At 40.9% G+C, this 25,239-nt stretch overlaps 1 protein-coding gene and 1 long non-coding RNA gene across 3 annotated transcripts in view; one reads left to right on the forward strand and one right to left on the reverse strand.

Moving 5' to 3' along the window:
- Nucleotides 1-25,239, forward strand: part of stim2b (stromal interaction molecule 2b) — a 47,816-nt gene that overhangs the window by 5,706 nt on the left and 16,871 nt on the right. For both annotated transcript variants that reach the window (XM_008435479.3, XM_008435480.3), the window contains one exon: nucleotides 19,737-19,867. In XM_008435479.3, coding sequence (XP_008433701.1) covers nucleotides 19,737-19,867 — 131 coding nt within the window. The remainder of the gene's footprint in view (nucleotides 1-19,736; nucleotides 19,868-25,239) is intronic.
- Nucleotides 14,314-23,631, reverse strand: LOC103480512 (uncharacterized). The gene is made up of 3 exons (XR_014084585.1): nucleotides 23,364-23,631; nucleotides 15,422-15,517; nucleotides 14,314-14,904 (listed from the first exon to the last, which is right to left on the reverse strand). It is a non-coding gene; the product is annotated as an uncharacterized LOC103480512 (long non-coding RNA).

Here is a 25,239-nt window from a genome sequence, read left to right on the forward strand (position 1 = left end):
CCTCATCCGAGGCAGCTGGTAAACATTCAGGACCGTGTCTTTACAAGTGTGAATCCAGTCGCTGAAAATAAACCCAGGATACATACGGTTTATTGATTAATAAGGCAGAGGCACACTCTGCCTTTTCCAGCGTGAGAGCAGCCCAGGGGCCGGCGGCGACCCTCTCTCCTCCAGCACGCAGCGGAGCAAAGTGGATGCAGAGATGGCAGTGATTTAATACAATGTCAGTAAACATGACCGCAGTGTTAGCCGTTTCCCACACGGCTCCCTGGAAAGGTCAGCTGCCCTGGTGTCAGGCTAAGAAAACACAAGTCTCTGTCTGAGTGTGTTCGTGCAGAGGTCTGCTTACAATCTAATGTGTTTCAGTTGCTCTCAGATTTTCAAAGGGTCCGGATAGTTTTGGGGGTTTTTCATTAAAAGACTGGACTTTATAACTATTAAATAAGATCTTAGAACAGTAAAGCTGTTATCGTCACTACTTAAGTCATCTGCTAGTGAAGTAGTCGATACATTTCACTCTTCTTCACTTTACCTTTGTAAAATGTGTCTCGCTTTCAGAAAGCATTTCTGAGAGGGACACTTGACAATGACAAGACACAAACAACAGAGAATAGTAAGGATCGAATTCAGATTTTAATATATTTGCGGTGTGAAAATTCATTTAGAAGGCCTGCAGATTTTTGACTTTTTAATCGAGCTCAGAGATGAAGGCTGCTCTTATCCAATCCTCTCAGGCTTCAAAGCTGCCATTTAGCCTGCTGGGAGCAGCAAGGCGGTGAAACTGTAGGTGGGTCAGGTATATCCCCCTGTGATTTGGGATGTTCAAAGATCCGGCCACGGGTTGAACATAACCGGTTATTGGAGGGATAACTGCAGATGTTTCAAAATGGAAATGTTGACTTTAAGCTTAGAAATTTAACGCTAAATCTTTGAGTACATACTGTCCTGGCCAGAGGTTTACTTTTAGCCATGATGGACATAGATGTCATGCAAATGATTATGTAAAATACTTTGCACTTTGTTTTAAAAGCAAGGATTAGGCACACGGGTGTGAATCTTGCGTGTTATTTAATCCGGACAAGATAAAGTTAAACATACTGACTCAATTCTAAACATACAGTCCCACTATTATGGCAAAGTCTTTCAGAAATTCTGTGATAAAATATACGGTTTTTATTCTACCAATCTACTTGCATTTAGCTTACTTATTTTTGGCCACTGTCAGAATTTGTGTGCCTATGTGAGAGTGCTTCACAAGCAGGAAACTGACTGCAGCGCAGGGCATTCTGGGTGTGTCTTGCGCTATTTGGAGAACTGGCTTGTTCTTTTACCAAATACAAAAGTGAAATCCTGCATAAATTAAAATCTTGGCACCGCTCCATTCTTGTTTACATTTTGTGAAGAAGGAAGTTGGACTCAATGTCTTACTTTTTTACGTTGTTTCCTTGAGTGGTTCCTGGTGCAGCACCAGCACTGCCAAGATAGTAAGTTCTTCAAAGGGTTTGGATTGTTTGATGTAGCGTGGCATGAAAGCGTATTGCTCTAGCTAAAAATTTTACAAACGTTTCAACTTTGGTTCCCAATCGAACCGTGCCTACCGGACTATGTAATGGAGCCAGAATTACCTCTCTTTTTGCTTCAAAAAAGTCATAAGTCCCTGCAGTCCGACTGATTTATAATGTGTCTGTTACCTCTTATTATAAATTAAGCCAACAAACTATAAAGAGATGTGAAAATAATTGATAACTTTTAGTCCCTCTCCCCTTCTCACCATTGGTTTAGTCCAAATAAGCATAATTACAATATTAATCTGAAATTCATTAGAGGACATGCTGGATTTGTTGCTCGTCTTGGTTTTATGTGATTTGGATTGAAAACCAAAGTTGGGGAGATGTTTTTTATCAGGTGGCAAATGTATTTTATTGTCTCCTTGAAGCATCTTTCTTCTGACAGCCCGTGTTCCTCACTGTGAATTTTATCAACATTTCACAGTTCCTGCTTTACTGGGAATGCACCTTTGGGGACCACAGTATATCACTCTGTGTGTGTGTGTTTTTTTTTGTACAACAATGCACATCATAAATCACCGGTGGTGATGTGAAGGAGCAAGTGGAGGAGCATTTTTGAGACGGACAACAGGGAGGTGTCTGTTTTGTACAAATGTGACCTCTCCCACTTTAATCTTCTTGTTTGGCGTTTCGACAAACATTGCGCTTCCCTTTGGTTGCGATGTGATGAGCAGGCGGGTTGATAGTTGTCTTGGTTACAGGCAGACGCGTTATGAAATCTTAGTATGCGGTAAGTGGCTGCTGTGCATCAGAATAAACACATGCAGCTTGCAATTCCTTCAGCATCTGTAAGTCGGTCAAACTTTTGGACAAAGTCCATCCATCCATCCATTTTCTGTACACCCTTGTCCCTTAGTGGGGTCGGGAGGGTTGCTGGTGCCTATCTCCAGCTAACGTTCCAGGCGAGAGGCAGGGTCACCCTGGACAGGCGCCAGTCTGTCGCAGTGGACAAAGTCAATCTGTCTTTTTTTGTGTTTTGAGACCAATTGGAGGTGACTCTTATTGTCTCAGGGCTCACTGATTGCATTAATAAAGGGATTTGTTTGGAAGGGAGGTTTGACATTTGCTTATCTTCTGACTGCTTGCTTAAGTTCTGCTGGGAGCGGAGGAATTTGCATGCTGCTGTCGGCCAGCCTTTCGTTCTATCAATCTGACACACGCGCACACTTGAGGAAAGACAAGATGAGCTGGAGTCTTAAGAGAAAAATTTTGGTTTGCCCTGGTGTCACAGTGTCAATGTGAACGTTTCATAATGTCCTCGCTCTCAACACGCCATGTCCTTTTTCTTTACTCATGAGAAAAGTTTGCACCCACCCTTTGGCTTTTTCACAAATCACTTAAATTCCCTGACAAAAATAATAATTAAAAAAATAACCTCTGAACAGTTCATAAGGCAAAAAAGAAAAAAAACACTTCACATCCAACAATATAACATACAATTTGATCAATAACTATTTCAAAATCAATCCAATTTATTCCAATGCAATAAACTGATTTAGATACAATTGCACATAATTCAATCCAGTCCAAAAAATGCAATACGGTCAGATTCAAAATTTCCAAACCATGAGCAAGTTTATGGCGACAACAGAAGACACAAACACTGAGTTAGCGTTACTGTCTATGAGAAAAATAAACTAGTAGTACTCAGTTATTGGTTGTAGTTACTCTGTCCATCTATAAAACGGATGAAACCACATTTAGAAAACCTTATGAGTATTTAATATGCACACATAGGCAGCAGTCGCTTTGTAAGTGAATCAGTATAGGTAAAAAACCCCCCAGCTAAAAACAGAGATAAACAGGAGAGCTTCCTATGGGGACAAAAACTAATGGTCCACTAACTCAATGGGAGCAACACCTTGGTCACCATCTCTGTCTGTGGAAAACTCATTCAGACACAGAAAGTTACGAAAACTGTTCCTAAGAAAAAGTTAATGACAGCAATATCTCCATTAATATCTCCATCCGGGAAAAAGACACCAAACTACTGAAATAGGAGACTTTTCTATGAGAGAGACAAAAACTGAGGGAACACAAAGTTTATGGCTGTATTAACTTTGAATACATAAATGGAGACTAGTAGGAGATAACGGCAGTCAAGTAAGTCTAGGAATAATTATAACTATGTTTAGGTGGAACCACCTGTGCTAGTCTTTATTAATGCAGAACTGCAGAGGTCTCTGATAGAGCACACTCTGCTAATCTTTGCGTTGTGTACAATGTGTTATTCTTCATTACGTCGGGTACCTTGTGCATCATTCCGCTGTGCACAGTCAGCTCTGTAAGCTCCAGAGAAATCACAAACATGCGGACTTTTTTTATCACTTTGTTTGGAGCTTATAAGTCACTGATCTTGATGCAGCTGCCTAAATATATAGCAGCAATGAAAAGTGCCTCCTCTGTTACAGACAAAAACAATGATGATGGTGCTGGAGGTCTACATGGCTATTTGTTTTGCACCACAGAAAGTTTTTTTAGTTTTATATATTTCTATTTCTTCTATGGTAGCAGCTAATTTTTCATAATCAAGCTAAATACATATTATTTTTTGCTCAAGAGAGTCCTGATTTCCTTGCTGCATTTTCTTTGACTACGTAATTGCGCAAATTGGGATTATTAAAATACATTTGCTTAATGGAAACATGGCAGTTAAAAAAAAAAATCTGTTTTTTTGATCAACAGTTTTTGTGCTAGGATGAGGGTGTTCTTTTTTTTGACTGCATCAAAATTAGTGTATTTTGTAAAACTGAAATATAAACACTATTTGGCTCGTGATCTAAAGCAAATGTTACTACTGGTGGAAAGATGAAAAAATTGGTAGGAGGATAATGGCACGGCAAGTTTGTTAATGACATTGTGTGAACACAAACATATTCACATGTGATTTCAATTACGTTTCATTTTTAATGGAAACTGCAATTTCGAAATTGTATTTCTTCGACATTAGCGGAATATTGGCAAAGTTTTTTGCACATTTGTAATGGAAACGCAGCTATAGATACCTCGCAGGAATGGTGGCAGAGCAAGTTCACACAGGAAGCAAACTTTGGATAAACGACTGAAGCAGTTTACAATAACATTTTTACACAAATGGCATTAACTTTTTAATGACTGCATTCAAAACACGACTGTTTCTGGATACTTTATCGCTGTGTTGCCTCTCATGCCAAGTTCTTAAGTCCCTTTATCTACCCTATTAACAAGTGGAGGAAGTTTTCAAAATACTCCCCCATGTCCTTGTGGCTAGCATTGCCTCTGTGGATCCAGGATGCTCATTGTTGTTCCTGAGGTCCGTCGCCATGGTAACAAACTGATCTACAAGTGACGCAAATTTTATTGTTTTTTACCTTGATAGGATTGTGTTTCTGTGACCAAGATCACATCCAAAGAGAGTGCTGAGAGTTGGTGGAGCGGCAAATTGTTGTATAGAGATCTACCTATCGCAATTTTAAGGTTTATTTCGGACCTCCAGTACTTGTCCAGTACGTGTTTGATAAAAGACCTAAAATGGAAAACACTCCCACTTGTACATTCCTGAATCTAAAAGGCAACACAACAGGTGTTTCAGATAATGCGTCCATAAGCAGAGGCCCCCCTTTGCAGCCAAAAAGCTGATTCACTGTCTCAGCTGGAGATGTAGGTCAGTGTGCTCCTCTGTAAACTGTTTCCTGCTGTGAGTGGCAACCTTACAGTAGCAGAGGCTGCCCTCACACATCCCCAGAGGAACGGGGGTCTATTGTTGTTCCTGTGCCGCTCATTTTAAGGTGATGATGTCACCATCTGGCAGCACACAAGCTGGGGGAGCCCTTCATTACCCGCAACGGTGTAGAAAGATGTAAAGAGTTGCGGATCTATACGCTTAAACCCGAGTAGGAAAGACAATTGTCTTGGTTCCCTTTCTAGGTGCCACTTCCTCTATTTTTAGTTTCCTTATGCAGCAGCTCAAAGGGTCGGATGATCAATTACTCCAGCTCTTTTGACAGTGATGGTTGATGATAAATTGGACAGATGACTTTGTTTTACTGCAGGCGCCACAGAAACTCACCTTTGTCGGCTTCTTGAAACGGAAGCCAACCCCAGCGGCGGCTCAATGCCTCCTGGATAAAAGACGGATAGGGGTCACAGAGAGAGCGAGCTCCCACCGTGACAATACTTCTCACCTTAACACCGGAAGAAACCAGTGTTGTGTCCTTCACAGAGGTCTAAAACTGTTACAGGGGCATCGTAGCTGTATCGTTTGCCATTTCTTGCTCAGCAATGTACACGGCGTACATATTTTCAGGTGAATTTTTGAGATTTAATGCTGGACGTGAGCACAGAGAAGCGGCCCCCCTCAGATTTCAGGGACTTTCCCTCGGCAGAGGTCACGTGATGCGGTGGGCCCGGGTAAGGAGGGCAGTGAGTGGTGTGGATTTCTTTGGTATGCCGTCCCTTCTCGGTTCTGTCTCCGCTGACGGTCATGCTCTGACCTGTACTCATAACAGCGTCATTTACAAGACGAGAGACCTAGAGAAAAATATTTAGGAAGGAAGCTCAGTTTATTTCTCTTTTCATATTAACTTTTAATAGTTACTAGAAAATGTATTTTAAATTTAGGGTTCTTTTCATTTCTCAAGAACCCAGGTTATTTTTCCTTGTAGGTTAAATCAGCTAAATTAGCCGAGTTGTCCTTCCATTGGTAGTTGAGCTTTATTTTGATCCCATAATTGACAATTTTTCCTGCCAAGCAGGATAAATTGCTTGGCAGGATAAACATACACTGTAGGAGAAATTACCTTCTACATTGGTCTTTATCAATATTCCTAAAGACTTATTCCAAGACATAAAGAATTTTTCTTTGGCCTGTGGCTTCCTCTTCAACCAAAGGCGCATAACCATTTTTAATTTACAAACAGATATTTGGTATATTCTTGCAAAAAGGAAAACAAAACAAAACAATGAAAACAAAAGAAGAACATTGTCTCAGAAACACAGGAACCTTCTACAACCTTTGCTTTTGGAAAGTTTACTGTGGTGAGTTTCAAATGTCTTACTCAAAATATGATAACGTTTTTCAAAATACTAATTGTCCAACTTGATTACATGTCACAATTTGTTTTAAAAATTTTGAGGGAAGACCTTAATGATGCTCGTCAGTGACTGAATTACTAATCAAACGTTCTTATAATAAAACCTAAGTTCTGGTGTGTCCACAAAAACAAACACACGCAGCAAAAAAACAGGAAAGAACCAAATGTTAGACACGTTAGTAGCAGCCTTTCACAAAGTTGTGATGTGTACCAATCTCCTTGGTTAACCAATAAAAAATATTAAAAATCAATTTCACCAATAAAAACTGTATTTTCATAGAAATAAAGGGAAATAAACTGAAGGATGAATCACCTTGATTACTTCTAGATTTTCTTTTTTTTTTTAACTACAAATTAAAATGTTGTTTCTAAAACTTAACAAACTTAACTTCTCTTTTTAGTTCAACCTTGGCTTTCCCGTTTTTCAGCACACTATAAAAATAATAGGAGTTGTGAATTACCCTTGTTGGTCCAAAAACATATTCATGCTAGTCAACCTGTAATATTGCATTTTGTGTACGATTAACTTAACACGTGGAACAGATCATAAGTGTTTTGGTGACACAGAAGTGGTCACAAAAATACAATTTAAGACTAAATATGTGGTGAGTTGGTGTGATTATTCATATGCTAGGAGTAAACACAAGCAGCTTTATTCTGAAAATGGTCATTTACAAGGACAGGTCTGAAAAAAAAAAAAAAAGACCAAGCAGTCGGTGTTCTCTGTCTCCAGAAAAAGCCTGGCTCCCTTTAGGGAAAAGATAAAAAATTAGGAAGACTCTTACCTTTTTTTTTTTTTTGAAAAGAAGTTTAAAATTTGGAAAACGCATTACTTACTATGACGACCCCTACTATTTGTTACACTTTAACCTGCAGGTTTTCTGGAATTCATCTCTTACTCTTAAATCCTCGCAGCCAAATTTAGAAGCGGCAATGAAAAAAAAAAAAAAGCAGGACAGAATCCGGTCTTGCAGGAAGATGAAGGACACGCACAGGATGCTGGAGAAGAACCAAATCTATATTTCGTTGTAAGTTAACAAATCTCTCAACTGAGAAACTTGGCACAAAAACCTCGTAAATTTGAAAGGTAACAGTGGTAGTTTGAACATTTTGTTCCTGGCATTTCTTTGCTACCAATAAAAGTCTTCGTTGGCCTCTCCAGAGACTTGACCTTGGATTTTGATACAACTTAATGATTACAACATTCAATGGTGAAAGTATCAATTAAAAGAAACCCTAAATCAAGAATAACCAATGTGGAGTATTGTATTTTTGACTGCTTTTACACAAGTTTTTACCACATCATCAGTTAAAATGTGTATTTATTACAATTACTAGCATTCTAATATTTTATATCCCTCTGAGTAGAACAGTGCATGAAGGACGAAACAATAAAACAATAGGTAAAAGATTAAGTCTACCCTTGCTGTTTCTGTAGGACTTCAGACTGAAAGTAGCAGTCAACTGGAAACTAATTAATTACGCGTTGAACCTACTTTATTAACCGATCATCAACAGATGTAATCACTTGTAAAATCAGGAGTTCGGACAGATACTTTGTCTGAAGCGTTGAGCTGCATGCCTGAGATTAGCAGGCTGCCAAAAGGCAGAAAAAGGTTTGTTATCTTGCTGTTAGGGCGTTTACTGATCTAAAGCAGGCGGTTGTAGATGGAAAACGTGGTGTGCTGAATGAGGACAGGTTTTTGTTTTGCAAATTAAAGGATTGTGAAACAGATTTTCAATGAGTGATAGACGGTCTACGTGTTTATTGTCCTCCATTTGTCTAAGAATAGACCTAATGCCACACTTTAAAACCCTGAGATCGTATCCCTTCAACAATTAAGTGATAAATTCCCACCAGGAACTCTTCTTCCAGCTTAATCAGTCTGATGCGTTATGAGGAAGTAAAAGAAAAAAAAAAAAAACGTGTATGGACAAGGTGTGCTCCTTCGTTGTGTGAATTCCCAGGAATTGGAAACCTTTCCACACAAGTCAATTTGAATGAAAAGCGTGACAAGGGATCTTCTCATCGTTTCTTGAAGCACCTGGGAACAGTTTCATTTTATTTTTGTTGCGTTCATCCTCATTCAGTCGCTCAACCCGCTCTTCTGCTCACAACTAGAAATATTGTTTAAAGTGTGACTTGAGATTCCTGTCTTTGGTGTTTTGTTTTTCTAATAATTCCCTTGAGATTGTTGAGATATAAATACATTTATACCTCAACAATGCCCCCCCCTCCCACACACACACACATACACTTTTTCATCTCTTTGTATTCATTTTGCTGTAATCGTGTCACAAAACTTAAGGTGCTGTTCATACCATTTGTGTAAACTTGTGCTCTTTGCAGCTACAATGGCTTTTACTGTACACTAGTAAACAGGATTTCCTCATGGTATAGGAGTGTGTTTATAGGGATGTACGGCCATTTTTCCAGAAGCACATCTATGAGGTCAGACACTCATGTTGGACAACAAGACTCGGCTAATGATGTCCAGTCTTAAGTTCTCCCAAGGTAGTCAGGACTTTGTGCAGGTTTATCTAGCTTTTACACAACAACTTTCTCAAGTCTTTATGGAGCTTGCTTCATGTATTGGTGCATTCATGTTGGAACAGGAGGTTGTGCTCAGAGGCCTTTGTACAGTTTCTTTCAGAGGTTCTTGGTGCAACGCCACCACTGGGTGAGGTTACGAACCAGGTTGCTTTAAAGAGTTTGGTACATTTGACACATGTACACAAATGCAGCGAATGTTGCAATTTTGGTTCCCAATTAAACTGAGTCTACCAGAGTAAGATGTGTGAAAACGTCCAGTGAGGTTAATACATCCGATGCTTACGATTGAACCTGATGATAAAGGGCTTGGAAGTAGCTGCTTGCCAATGGAAACTCATTCTGCGAAGCTCTCTGTGGCCTGTTCTTGAAGTGATCTGAAGTTGGGAGGTTTGTAGTTACTGAATGCATAAATGGTGACCTCTGCTCACTGCCAGCCTCATCATGTACTGACCCTGCTCTGTAATTTTATATGATCTACCACTTTGTGGCTGAGTTTCTGTCTTTTCCAATCACTCTTAATGCCTCTAACTGTGAAATATTTAGTAGCAAGGAAATTTCACGACTGGAACCAACTCTTCCTCAGACGTTTGTAGAAGCTTTCCCCGTTCTGCTGGGTTTTTATACATGTGGCAATGAAACTTGGTAGAACACCTGAATTTAATGAGGGTGAGTGAACACTTTTGTCAGGGCTTTTTTCCCCCCCAGAAATCCTAACCTTAATTTATGTGACTGTAAAACTTATTTTGTTTCTGCTGGAAATCCAAAGACACATTTGTCCTCTTCTCTTTAGCTTTCCATCCCTCAGGCCCCGTAAGAGATGGGGGAACGCATAATCCCAGCTGGGATTAACAAGGAGGCACGCTCAGTGGCAGAACTGATTTTCTACTGTTTTTGGTCTTTGTACAATATATACTGAATGTACACACTGAACTCCCATCATGCTTTTCTTCAACTATCCCCTTTGCCTCTCTGCAGACACTCATTCCATTAACCTCCTGTCCAGAGGAGCGTGTCGAGTTCAGCTAATTAAATGATTGCTCGGCCTCGCGGTGCCCTTTCCTCCTCGCGTCTGAGGCCTACATCGCACATCCCGTGTTCTGGTTCTTACTCAGACATTCCTGAGAGAAAGCAGGGAACGTCTCCTTTTCTGGAAGTTTTCTCATCAGACTAAGCAAGATGTTGAGGCCCTTCCTCTTCGTCTGCCCTCTCGTTTCAAGCTGTTGCCCAAGCAGGGGATTACCGTTGGTTGAGATGCTCAAGATTTTTCGCAAAAGGAGTGGGCTCCTGTAAGCCAGCAAGACGTCACAGTCGTTTGTCTCTGCAATCGCAGATCCCTGAGCTGATCCACCTCCTCCTGTGCTATGTGCTCGATATGTTCTGTATTCCGTCGTCTTTCAGAGCGAATGAAGGTTCGTTCAGACATGTTGAATACAGCTTAGAGAGGTGGCTTATCGAGGCGTCTTAAGAACCCGTAGTTGTGTTTGTGGATGGCAGTGGTTGTCTTTTCATCGGGCGTAATCATATATTTGTGCGTACTGCTCATTGGTGACTTTGTTGCAATGCATTCCTCTGCCACACCTGGCTGCAACACATGGAGTTTAAAGACTCATCTGTCAGCACAGCATCAAATGAATGATGGTAAAGCATCAGCGCTGAAACACGTCTTACAAGGTCCCCAGTTGCAAGTTGGATTCAGTCTCCGTTTTAGCGACTCATTTTGATCCACAAACTACTTTTGGAGGAGAACGCTTCTCAAAACGGGGTCTGTTTTTAACATTGCACTCTTGTGACCAACTTGTGAAAACCGAGAGTAACAAACCCTTTCTGTATCTTGTTTAACTGCCTCTCTTCCACCCTTCTCATACCTCTGCTCTCGCTGGTGACTGATATTTGTGTCTTACTAACGGTTGCTGATGAGCTGAAATGGTAGACTCTCCCGAAGCTTTATTTACCCGCCTTTAATACTGGCCCGTCAGCTTGACTTATGAGACTGCCACATGGGCAGCATGTACGACGGTCCACTCTGACATCACATCCTCAGCCAGGTTCACACAGTGGAAGGAAGTTGGGTGCTCCAACTTCCTCCCACAGTCCAAAATAATGCCTGTTTTTGTTGTTGTGTTACTCTAAATTGCCTTTCTTTTAAACGTTTGCGGTGGCTCCTTACTTGGCTCAAAGAAAATAATAAATGTGTGAAGGTATACCATTTAGAAAGAGATTAACTCTTTTGCATCAAAATTGACCAAAGCTGAGCCATTTTCGTCACCTAAAGTTGGCGCAGAGCAAAGCTTAGATAGACAGACACTTACTGGCTGTGTTTCTGTTACAAATGTGCACAAAATTAAAATTTTGTCAAAAAAATAAACAACTTTGCAATGGCAAAATTGCCATTGCAAAAAAACAACAACAATTGTTTGCGTTCAATAAAAAAGGCAAGTAGAGTCACACGTGAATAAGTTTGTTCGTCTTCCCACCGCTTCCTGTTGTCTTCTTCGTCTTTTCCGCCAGTAGTAACATCCGGTTGTTACACAACTCGTGTGATGCAAAAAAAAGTGCTTCCATCGCAGTTCTGCAAAAATACACTAATCTTACTTCAATCTTACTTCAAACTTAAACACTTTGTTCCTTCACACAGGACCCGACTTGCCTCAAAACAACCTCGGCTGACTTGTTCCTGTCGGTATGTCGTTTAAGGAGCGTGTTGCGTAACAGAGATGAGCTGACCTATACTCCCCTCTCCCAATCGGTCTTTTCGTAAAACACACAGAGAAGGCAAAATAAAAAGACTCGACTGCCCTACCTCTGTTGGGACAGCTTTTATATCTTAGCTCAGAGTCTTGCTAATGTGGACTCTGAGCTTATCTAAACTGTCCTGCAGCAGCTGCAGCAATACTTATCTTGATTCAAATTTAATGAGCCAAAGGTGAACCCTGGGGATTTCCTGCAAACAAACCCCGAGGATCAGGAATGCAAACATATTTTGCATTCCTCGTGCCAGACAACCAGAATGCTTCTTCCTCATGCCTTTGCAAGAGCAATTAGCTCTTTACAAACTGAGTCTTAGGATCTTGCTTTCGTCAGAGTAGGCGCATTAAAACTCGCAGCAGGCAACGACACCGCTTAATGTTGCAGTGATGGCTACAGTTGGCATTAGATAAAATAAATAATGCCAATTTTACAAGTTGATGTTTTGTTAGTTCACTGCAAACAAACCTCAGTCTGAAAGTAGCCAATAAAGACTCTAGGGAAAGCAATGCATTTTTCCACCAGCATGCTTTTATTGAAAAACCTGCATCTGGTTGCAGCTGCTGTGTTGGCAGTGGAAGAGTGTAGTTGGCTGTTGTACAGACCTCAGCGCCTGCCATAAAACCGCTTTCCTGCTGCGCTAAACCAAAGCTTCACCAAACGTTGTTAATGGCATGAATGCAACTCTGTAATTACCTAATATACATTCATTATCCGCAGTCCTATGCAGTAATGGTGCTGCATTCACTGACTACTACCAGGAGATCCGGACTGAGTTTCTGTTTTCTGTTTCTGTTCAGATTGACGGTAGAAATGAACTCTAAAAAGGATGAAAGACTAACCTGAAGGAAAAGTTGCTCCTATAAAGCATGCACTTGTATCCAACAGTCTTCCCCTATTATTTTTTTTTCTTAAATGGCACATAAGTTACATTTTTATAAAATTTCAAAAACCTGCAGCTTTAACAGAGGTGTGTTAAGTTTTGAGAGCCGCTGAATTATTTTAGGGAAGCACTGGTTTCATATGCACTGTGACAATACTCACAGCATAACCTTGAATCAAAAATACCATCACATTTTAAATCGGACTTGCGCAAAAAAACCCAAAAAAACAATATGCATTAACATCATATAGCATGATCTAAGTGATTTCTACTACCGCTAAAAACCCCCAACATTTTGATTGTTACCACCTCAATTTAAATAATGTTAAATATAAATTTGATTATTTTTAATCGGATACCTAAGTTTCAGCAAAATAACAAAACAATCATGTTCAAAATGTTGGTGATATTATCTGGCCAGTTGAGAGTTTCACTGCATAAACGTGCTGGAGATCAATTTATGTCTTGTCTGAGCCTCTTTCTGATTCTGCCAGCCGTTGTAACGCCGCCGAAAAAAACATTTACTTTAAAGTCTGTATTAATAGTTGCTGTGTGATGAATAATGCTGCAATGAAAAATTACTGTCTGGAGAAAGAGGGGTTTGTGTGTGTGTGTGTGTGTGTGTGTGTGTGTGTGTGTGTGTGTGTGTGTGTGCGTGTGTGTGTGTGTGTGTGTGTGTGTGTGTGTGTGTGTGTGTGTGTGTGTGTGTGGAAGAGGAGGAGGAAATAGCAGAGGATCCTGAGAAATCTCAAGCTGGTGTGCTGGTGAAAAGAGGCCGCCTCAGCTCCCCACAGTCGCAGATCATCAAACCCACCGTATCCTGCTGTCTTAACTCCCCGCTGGCCCCCACGCACACTCCCTCCTCTCATATACGCTTACCCTGAATCAGGCTCCTCGTCCCAGATCAAGTTATAGCGAGGACGGAATCGGAGCTAAGCTCGGTCCCACGTAGAGATCTCCCTTTGTGGTCTGTGAAGAGCTGATTTAAAGTCTCTGCTTGTTTTCCGAGACCGGTTCTAATCCTCACTGCTGGGAAAACAGTGACACTCATGCTGTTGATTTACAGCCATCTGAAAATTATACAGCTCTCTTTGTAAATGGAAGCTCATTGGACGGTTTCAAAGTGTTTGGTTTTGTAAAAAGTGAAAAGCTGTAAAGTAGCTCGGAACAGCTTCAAATTTTCAGACTGAAATGTTTGCCTGTTGTTTTTCGGGAAACGGCTTGAGCTCTTCAGATTGGACTGAGAGCATTTACAAAAGAAAATCTCTTAGATTTTCAACTGGATGTAGGTACAGACTTTGACTGAGCCGTTTTAACACAACTACGCTTTGCTCTACACCATTTCAGCGAACCTCTGGCTGCCTGTTTAGGGTCACTGTCCTGCTAGAGATGAATCTCTACTCAGTGTTAAGTTTTCTTGAGATATTCCTCCAGTATTGTTCTGCATTTATCTCCATCCATTTTCCCCGCAACTGTTTTTTTTTCTTTCTCTAGCTTTCCATCACCAGTGACGTCTTATTGAAAACTCGTCTTCCTCGGTCTTCATGATTCTTTTTGTTCTTCAACAGACCCATGAAGTTGTCACAGAACAGCTGGATTTGCAAATGGACACTGCAAATCCAGTGTCCATCTGCACACTGACTTTTGCAGAATATTGACTGCGCTTTGCTTTTTTTTGTAGGGAACTCCAATTAAAGGGAGCAAAAATAATAATGAATGCCACACTTTTAGTTCTTGCATTATTTTCATTCCATTTAATGATTCTGCATGGATTTGGGTTGTTGTATCACTTAAAAACCCAACGAGATACAATGCAGGTTGTCAAAACAAGAAAAATTGTAATACTTTTTTAGGTGCCTCATTTTCTTTCTTTAATACGTCGGTCCTTCTATTCTGTTTCTCCCGACACGGCTCCAGGATGGTGGATGTTTTATCTATTTTCGGACGCCAGCAGAGTTTTGCAGCAGTAGTTGGTTTAAATACGGTCGACAAAATGTCACGGGGGTCATGTCTGAGGAAGTCCCAGACCACAGAGCACTTTGTCTTCATTGTCTTCTCCTCCTGTCTCCTTCTCTTCAGCTCCTTGTAAGAACAAAGACAGGGGATTGTTAATGACATGCATATATCGTGCTAAGAAAAAAAAAAAAACTCTTCAGGTGCAGCATTTCACTTTAAAGGAAGAGGCTGACAGCTAAATGCTTTTGTTATGAGATTCTTTTGAAGCCAAGCTGCTGCCCTCTCTGCGACAGCCCACATGTGTTTGTGAGTTAAAGCAACTCAAACGGCTTTACTACTGCTCGCGTCGCGTCGCCGCGCTGCGTGTGTGCGTCTGTCTGAGCGCCGCTTCCGCCCGCTCGAGCGAGGGAGACCTCTGCCATTGTTGAGTTTTTTTTTTTTTCTTTTTACAAGCTGACAGCCGTGACTAAAAATAACCCAGTGCTTTCCAAATTTGTCATCTTTAAGGCTTCGCTGTTTTGTTTTGAAGCGTGCTTCTCCCCGGGAGAGCTCGAGGTCAGCGAGGGGCACTTCCTGTTCCTCTTTGTTGTGCTAACGGCAGTTCCTAAAACGTACTCAATCATACAAAAAATAAGTAGGGCACCTGGGAAGGAAAGGCCTGCGCTGTCGTCTTCTGGAGTCGCACAGCAGGCAGTCCAGCTGTGACTGACAGTTTTTCCTTCTGTCTTCTTGTTTTTCCCTGTGTGGGAAGATAAGTCAGATCATGAGAAATTATGCCACTGCAACAGCAGCCTATGGAGAGAAATGAAGCAAAATCTGTCAGTCCTGTAAATCCCACTTAAGAGTTAAACTTGGACTCACAATAGGATGTGCAGCTGTGTGCGTGCATCTCGGCCCTGGTTTGTAAACCCACCACTCCCCAAAAAAAAAGTTCTGTGTCCCTTTATATAACCAAACAGCCTAAAAGATATGCACTCTGCTATGCAAACAGCAGACTATGTAAACTTCCCCAGATGATCTAGGCAAATACATTATGTAAGTTGTTCTCAGGTGCTTTTTGACTGCAAACAGACGCAGGCTTCTTTGAGTAAGACTTTACTGAAAGGGTTTCTGACATCGTACGACTTTTTCGCTCTCTGTTTATGTTGAGAAGTGGTTTAGGGCGATAACGTAGTCGCCTCCTTCCTGTTTCTCAGAGGTTTGTTAAAGAGAAGGCTGGCGCTCGTCATTTCGGCCAACCAGGAAGTAACCCGTGATGTTTCCACAAGGTCCTCTGTATAGCATTACATTTACGTAAATCAGTTCTGATATGCTGCATCTGTCTTCACATGAACACGTGATCACAGCTTCATCTAAGCTCAGTCTTTTGCCCGTGCCAGTTCCTTCACCTGACATGATAAGCGCTCTTCAGACTGATGCTTTTCTGTTTAAAATGAATTTGATTGTGTTTTTTCCCCTAAATTAGGAACGAATGAACAAATAAAACAGCTGCTAACATTAGTTAACCCACCAAACCTTCAATATGTTGATGAAAATGCTGTTTCAGTTGGACGTTAAAATACTTTAGCATTTTGACCGTTGTCGCAAATTCACCTCGAACTTCCAGCAAAAATATGGGCTATTCAAATATTTGTTCGTAATGGCCGGCCACACTCCATGTACAACATGGCTTCTTCCTGGACTGACCTCCAAGTTGCACATGGACTGTTGTGAGAGGGAGGGACGTGGCAAGTTCTTCAGTCTGTTGTTCAAATGCAAAATGTATTTGCCACACTGTCAAACATTTACTCTTACATCATAAGTGGGGATTTAAGAGGGGGATTAAAACGAGCAAGGAGTGGCTCATATTATTTATCCTGTACGCTTGCACAAACAGAGTGTGTGTAATTGTTTGACTGCTGTTATTTAATGGCTGTGGGGATTATATACTTTTTGTCCTTTTCTAGGTGCAGAGCTGCCTAATAAAAACCAGCCCCTCGTACTCCGCTTTGCTTCGTACAGAAGGTGGCTGTTGAGAAATGATTTCTTCCTGTAGGGGTGGACTCTGACGTTTTATTTGGCCGTGACGTGTGTAACGCACCCGTTCGACGCCGCGAAGCATAGCGTGAATCGCCTGCGCTGTGAATAACCATCCTCCACCGCGGAAAGAGAAGCTGAGCCGAGCTTAACGACGCGACTGTTGACGTTAATTCAGTATTTGGAAAACTACAGGCTGACTGCAATTCTAAAACAGTCCAGAAAATCGAAGTTCACAACTTCTCCTTCTGATCGCTGATTGGCCCGATGGAAATTCTACCAGAGGAATCCAAGTAAATGGGAGAAAGCTCCGACTGTCTGCGAAGCGGGATTTTAATCAAGAGGAATTTCACAGGAAGTCAGTGTCCAGGCTATGTGCCAATATATTTTATGTGTGAACTTTTCACAACAGAAAAGATATTAATACAATTTTGCAATATTTGAAATGCATTGGGATCAGCACAGAGTTGTAATTAGAGAAAATATAAATTTTTGATTTTTGTGCATTATTCCTTTCCAATACACTCGATGTATGAATAAAAAACTGTAATAGACATATGTATTTTGCTGGACGTCATGACTGATGGTGCACTGCATCAGTCAGATCTACTCTGTCAGTGAGGCTAAAGGTGATGGTGCAGAAACCTCCAATGTTTATGAGTATAATCTGCAGAGTGTCAGGAAACGTTCTGGTGTAGAAATGGTTCTTGTGACTGTAGCACTGCGAAAGAAAAGCGAAAAGAAAATCAAACAATTGAAACAATTCCCAATATTTTCAGAAAACACACACCACATTATTGCCTGAATCTTTGAAGTTTCGTAATCTTACTCTAGTGCTCGGTTTTATTCTGTGCCCTGGAAGTAATTACCAAACATTAACTGTTTTAAAAGGCACAGTTGTTTTTTTTGTTGGTTTTTTTATTTTTACTGCTGCTCTTTAATTACTCTTGGTTTCTCTATCGCCCTTTCAGGCACTGACGTGAATTGTTCCTTTTCTTGTTGCCAACGTGAATTACAGACCCGAGTTAGGGCGTGTTGGGTGGTGGTGTGTTGGTTTTGCAGTTGCTCGTTTCTGTTTGAACTCTCGCCGGCGCAGGACACGGCTGTTCTTCTGGCTTGGACCGAGGCCAGAACATGACTGATTGACGGTTCCCATCTTTGAGGTGGAAAAACGTTTTTGTTCGGTTTGAATGATGTCTTTGAAATCGGGACAAATGTGGTGCGTGCATGTGTTTGCGCCTGAGCTGCAGTTTTCTGAGGATTTTCAAATACTTTGGTTTTGTGTGTGTGGGGACGATGAGACAATGTGGCTCCTTTCCAGTTCAGGGGTGGTCAAATAAAAACAAGACGGGGGGAACACTAAGGGACGCCGCAGGAATGACAACAACATTCAGCAGAGGTTTTACACAGGAGCCCTGAGCTGCTGTTTTAAAGAGAAATCTGCTTTGTGCTACATCTGCTTAATCTGTTGTACAATTAATAATTTAACAAGCTGTCAGGAATATGAGATTTTACTTGATCACTAACCATCATACTGCATTTTACGGCTAAAGTTTGTGGCTTACTTCGAATATTTGATTCTTAGACACCGAAATCATGATGCGACCTCGTTGGAATCCGCAAGTGCTTATAGAAATGTTGGAAATATCATAAATCATAAAAATACAGATGTTTCCTTCTCCCTAATGATGTCTAGTCTTTTTGTGCTTTGCGTAAGAAAAACTACTTCCAAAGGTTTTATTTTTAAGTTCCTCTGGACTATTGGTGATTTCAATAAAATGATTTCCTTTTACACAGATATGTTGTTTCACAGTAAAATTGCAGCCACTAGCTTAAAAAGTTATAAATTTTGCAGATCTAGAGTTACAGTTTTTCTAGTTTATTGAACCTCTTCCATACATGTGACCTTTTGTCTACATGTTTTAGACAAGGGGTCTAAAACAGCTCTGGATAAACATTGTGAAAAAAAAATATCAACAGTTCAATACAGAAAACATTGTATGGGGTAAATTATTTAAAATATCACTGTTAAAAATGCAATGTTGTGACGGTATAGGTGCTGTGAAAGCTGCGGTGGCAGCCCCTTGCTAATTGAAAAGTTTAGCCACACCTGTGCAAACAGCCGGTCCGGAGCTCTACCGGTGCAGCACATTATTCCTATTTATTTGATAGAATGTGAACTGAAGTCTTTTAAAGCGATTTATGTGCTGAAAATTCACATTTGTGTGTTTGGAGCTGCATTTCAAACCTTTTTAGATGAGGAAGATTTCATGCAACTGGAGCCTCGTTAGCTGGAAAAACAGTAAAGGCGAACAGCACTCAAATGCATCCGTGTTGCCGTATTAATTTCCCTCCCTTTGACATGACTGATGGCTTCGGTGCAGAGTGCATGTGACTTAGCTTGTTTTACTCTGTGGATGATACAAGTTATGTATTGTAACAGAAGCAGCAAAGGCTGACTACTCATTGTTGCAGAAACTACAACAAAACATTTGCTTTGTCCTCCGATAGGTCGAATATTTCGTTGCTTTGAATATATTCTGTTCTGATATCCGAAGTAGCTTCTCTGAAAACCCACAAAATCCTGAGTTTTAAAATGAAATCCTGCCTACATCTTTGAAAATAGTCGGGTATTTTATTGCGACTTAACTGTGTTCACTGATTAAATACCACTTCTTGTATTTTAGTCTTCCAGGATTGTCTTGAAATAATTAAAATGTGTCTAATTTAATTGTCATCGCGGCTTTCCCACTGCGACTCTTGAAAATGATCCCCGTTCGCTGGCGCGTCTGCGTTGCGCTGGGGGCCGTTTTCAATGAGTCACACAACAAATATCTCTTGTCTCTGGGAAATTGAAGCGAACCTCTTTTATTAGAATTTGTGTTTCACGTGTGGTACGTGGGACGACGATGAGCTGACGTGAAGCGTTTCTTCTCCCGTAGATCCGTGTCTCGTCGTGATGCCGCCGTGCGCGGGCGAGGCCGACCGCTTCAGCCTGGAGGCGCTGCGGCACATCCACAAGCAGCTGGACGACGACAACGACGGAGGGATAGAGGTCAACGAGAGCTTGGAGGTGAGCTTCGGGGCTCGGCGTTTAGCGTTTCAGAAACCGGGCGAACACGAACACACAGCAGGTCAATGGGGGAAGGGTGAGAGAGAGCCTGACGCTGTCGATTTTAGTTTTAACTTGATGTTTTTTTGAGCTACTGCTCCGGTTAGGAGTTTTATAAAAGCCCATTTCCGCCATGAAAGAAAAAAATAAAAGACCAACAGAAAGTCATAATTTCGACTTTCAAAGTCATAAGTTCGACTTTCATAATTATGACTTTGAATCTATTCATCTCAAGACATAACTCATTAAAATTGTGATGAGAATATCCGTTACGACTGTCATCCTGCCGTTTTATTTCATCACAATGTTGTGGCAACATTCAATCACTACAAGTGAAAGGACAAAAATATTATTAGCACAAATGATTGGCATCGTTTAATCATGACTCAGCCTCTGTATGAACTGGAAAGGGTGTCGCTACGCACGGCGGTGGCAGCATCATGTTGTGGATATGTTTTTCTTCGTGTAGTGGTGGTGCATTCCTCAATGTTTCTGGAATAATAATGAAACTTCACCTGAGATCAGCATCTAAAACAGTTGAAATTTGGACATATTTTATAATTGCAGGAGGGAAATGTTTCCAAAACTTAAAACATTCTCATATTACCCTCTAGAATCAGCCAGTTTCAACCCAATTAAAGGCAAACGGACTACACTTACAAACTGGACCATATCAGAAAAGCAACCCATTAAAATATTGTCCAAAATAATGCCAGAGGCTTCTTAATATATATAAAAAATGAATGAATGAATGAACGAGGTGGGAAATTTATGCAAATATCAACAATTTGCAACGATTCTCTTGTAAGAACAGAGTGAAGGGACCAAAATGCTTCAAGGTATATATATAGTGTTTTAAACAATGCATACATACTAAGAAACAGAAAGGAAAATCTTCTAAAGAGACAAAGTTCACAATCGTTGACCTCGCAGCTAAATGTCGGCAAAATTAAACGTCAGAGGTTTAAGAAAATAAATGCTTAACCTTAAAACTTTCACTTTTCTACACTTTTAATTACTGGTCTTACATTTTGTATATTCAGCTAGAGAATGTTTTCCTAAAGCTTTTTCATTTGCCCGATGGGGCTTTGTTGAAGCAGGATCTCTTGTCCGTCACAGGTCGACGCATGTAAATATTTAGTTGAGAGAGAGAGAGAGAGAGAGAGAGAGAGAGAGAGAGAGAGAGAGAGAGAGAGAGAGAGAGAGAGAGGTGGCCTGGCTGAAAGTCAAATGATTTTAATGCTTAGCAGTCAGTCATCAAAGGATGAGTCAGCATTCCTGTCATAGCGACACATCATGACAACACTGAGCAATGCTATGACGGATTTTATATTACGGCCGTGTAATGAGGAAAATGTGTCTTTCAATTTCGGCAGCTCCAAATAAACACAAGACTGGGATTGCTAAAAAAAAAACAAACAACTTAGCCACATTCACTCATTCATAACGTCAGTATTTCAGAGATGGTAGCGTTTGTGGTTTTTCGAATCAGATCCGCCATCTAAGACTAAACCCATAACAATGTTTCTGACCTCTCGCACCCCCAGCACAAAGCAGCTGGTTGGAGGTGTTTGGTTGACTGGAAGGGTAGATTGACGCACGAGAGCTCTCTGATCCGCCACCCTCCATTCCAGTCTCTTGCTAATAAATGTCTGACGACCGCTTTTTTTCCCCCCCCAGGAGTAATTTCAAGTGTTGAAGGAGTTCTGGTGTGAGAGATAGCTATACCCCGCTGCCCCGTCTGTGGCGCCTCGGTTAGTCGTTTGGGTCTTGTTTTAATGGATCCCTGTCCACATTAGGGCATGTGTGTGCCAGTGATGAGCTATAAACAGCCTGGTTTAACTTTTGTCTGCTATGATGGTAAATCCTGTTCGTTTCTTCCCAGTAGAAGACAGTCACCATTGAGTCTCTTCTTCCCAAATTATTATTTTCCTCTTTTTTGTTTGCTTTCTGAAGAGAGATATCTTTGTCAGTGGGAGATTGTGACTAAATTTCTTTGAATCTGACATATTTCCTTAGTTGCCGTAGACTCACTGCTGGCCACTTTATTAGACACACCTTACTAGTACGCGGTTCAGCCGTCTTTTGAGATCCGGTGGCCATTGGTGACGACGTACAAGGAGCCAGTTGGAGATGATCTAAGCGGTTTTACGGGGCGGATTAGTGGCCATCAAAAGACGGGTACACTGTGTTCAGAAAGGCACGAACGTGTTCAGCAACAGTCCCAATCCGTGACCGCCGGACAAGCTGTAGCTCTGCTTTTTTTAATGCTATTTCTGCTAAACTCTCAATCTATAATTGTAATGTTGCAGCTGGAGACTCGTTGGACCAGGCAACCTTTTTTTTTTTTTTTTTTCCCCCCCTTGCGATCTGTTAACTGTCTCGTGATTTCGTCGTCCCTTCAGGAACGACATTCTGCATACCTTGGTTGTAGCAAGAAGTTATTTCAGGTGCTGCTGCACATTTTCTTCAGACATCAATGCGACTCACTTATTTCTTTCACTCTTTTTGACAATTTCTTGTTATCCCGAACTATGAATGTGTGAGAGCCTGCTAGTATATGAGTTGCTTCTGAAATATTCAGACCAGTTCGTCTGGCTCTGACAGCAGAACTTTCACTAAACCAGTCTTCCCTGAACGAGTTTCGTGGCCTTGTGATTGGCTGAGAAGGCCATTAAGCAGATGTAGCTAATAAAGCGGCTGGTGAACATCTTTTTAACTGCATGTTAACCACTTTTGTTTATAGTTTATTGTTTATAGTTTTCCCGCGGAGGGACAATAAATTATGTTTCTGTTTACCTTTTGGGTAAGCTTTTGCTCTGTCGCCTCACTGCATGATGCTACCACCACCGTGCTTGACGGTGGATGCAGTGTTCTTAGCTTCTCTTTGACTTCAACAACTCAATCTATGTCTTGTCTGTCTATAAACTATTCTTCTGGAGGCATTTATTTAGGGCTGATACGATAAATCGTGATGAATCGATTAATTAAGTTACGGTCAACTAATTTAACAGTCGATTAAATGATTAACTGGAGAGAACAGACTCAAAAAAGGTCATATTCTGAAAAACAGAGCAGTAATTAAGTCAAAACTGTACAAAAAAATATATTTATGGCATTTCAGTAAAATACATTTTTTTTTAAATCAATTCCTTTATTTGTTCTCTTGCATCTTTTAGTGTATTTCTAATACTGTACACAAAGGCCTGAGCGGTTAAAAGAAAAATGAGCAGAATGTGCAACTTATCCGAATAATCAATTAATCGTCAGAAAACTGACAGATTAATCGGTAACTAAGATAATTGTTAGCTGCAGTCCTACATTTACTTAAACACAAGTCTTGCTCTAAGTCCAGAATTGTTCAGGACGTTTGTCCTTAAACTTGAAGTGATTTTGGTGATATTTTATCGTTTTGCCATAAACTGAACCTGCTTGCAGGCGGTTCTGCAGGCTGCACCTTTCTGCTCACTCCCAGGGGTTTTGGATGACGCCCGTGGGGTCTGTTGCTGAGCGCCGCCACCGGGGGGACGGCAGGTGCAAGTCCTCGCCTCTCGCTGCCGCGCCGCCCGACAGCCAAGTGGATGTTCAGCCGGATTGGGTTGCATCTCTTGAATTGCACGAACTCGAACCTCGTCACGGACCGCGGCGGTGGTGGTTTTGGTGCTTCTGTTGCAGACTTTTATTAGTTCTCGGCTGATTGTGCACAACGTCGCCGAGGGTCCGTTGGTGCGGAGGCGTACTGTATATGCAGCGTGTCTTTGAACGACACGAAGGGGGAGAGAAACCCGAGTCGGGTAGAAGCAGCATCGAGGGTACGATACGTCTATAAAAAGAAGATTCTTGAGGGTGTTTGTTGACTTGTCTGAGAATGTCCAACACAGAGATTTGATTTACAGCTTAAACTTACATCTCGTGATGCTTGCATCACCAAATTTAAGGTGTCATGTGGTAAAAATTTAGAAAAATAGCCGTTTCTTGGGCTGTTGGGTCGAAGACAGAGATGCATGAAGAAATCAGTGGTAAGAAGGGTAGAAATATAGCAACAATGATGACATACTGAACAGAAATGAGAAATAAACAGGATTTTATTTATTTTTTTACATATTTTTTTATTTCAAGAGTAGATGGCGACTAAAAAGAAAGTTACCTGAGCTTGTCTTGGTTGTGGTTAGATGGAGGATCTAGATTTAGAACAAAGACTGAGAATAAATATAAAGGATGCACAATTAAGATCGCGAGATTAAAGCCGCCTTTAATATGTCCCGGTTCATTTGTTTTGAGTAAGAGAATAAGATAAACAGCCACTTTAATCACTGATCTCTGTGCAGCTGTCCTGCTAATGGTGTCCAGTTGCCTCCAGATTTGATGCAAAAGCAATTTCCTGCTGATTTATACTTCATAATTAATTCTCCAAGCCAAGAAAACTGATTGTTTTTAGACCACCCCTCTCACCGAGGGGACATTTGTGCAAGTATTTCTTTAATGGAATAAATTAGACAGCTCCGTGAGACTCACAAACGTTGCTTTTGACTGCTACTGTTGAGCAAATAGTGCTCTGCAGCTCTGAGAGGACGGTGGATGAACTTGTGTTCACTTCTAAATTTTGACCGAAGCAGTAAGCGGCAGCAGGGAAATGCTGTGGTAAATATGGTCATTGGGACGGAGCAGAGCCGGATAAATGCGGTCCGTCCTCTTCGTACAAGGAAGGGACTGCCTGATTCCTGCAAAAGGGATTTTTATAGACTGTCAGAGCATAATGCCACCATCATTATTGCTAACGTTTCATAGTGTTTTTAGGTCTGAAAGCCTCACCTTTTCTGTAATACCTGTCCGTTTGGGAAACTGTTAACTCCTAACCAGTTTCCGTCTAGCCGAATAAGGGATAAACAATAATATCATTGTTTTGAGACAATTTTCAAGTAAAATATTGACAAGTTTTGCCTCTCAAAGACTAAAAGATAAATTTTGTAGAGAACGCTCCACACTGGAACTGGAAGATATTTTAAATATTCAAAAAAACACAACAACCATCAACTGTAAACAAGAACAACAATAATCATCACACACAAACAAAACCTTAAATAAAAGACTCATGAAGCCTTTTTAAACAAAATTGCTCTCCAAAAACTATTAATCATCAGAATGGAAATGACAAAGCTCGTTTTAATTTATTGTGCAATAAACTGATTAAAAAATGGAGTTGCTGCAAAAGGTTTCACAACACTCTCCATGTTAGATTTTCACCGGGTCACGAAGGGGAAATGTTTTTATGTTGCCAACAAGGAACCAGCAACAATTAATCACAATTATTTACTAGAAGTTAATAACAGCAC

This window comes from Poecilia reticulata, chromosome 18, assembly GCF_904066995.2.
Source record: "Poecilia reticulata chromosome 18, P_reticulata-male-v2, whole genome shotgun sequence".
In the NCBI taxonomy this organism is placed as follows: Eukaryota; Metazoa; Chordata; class Actinopteri; order Cyprinodontiformes; family Poeciliidae; genus Poecilia; species Poecilia reticulata.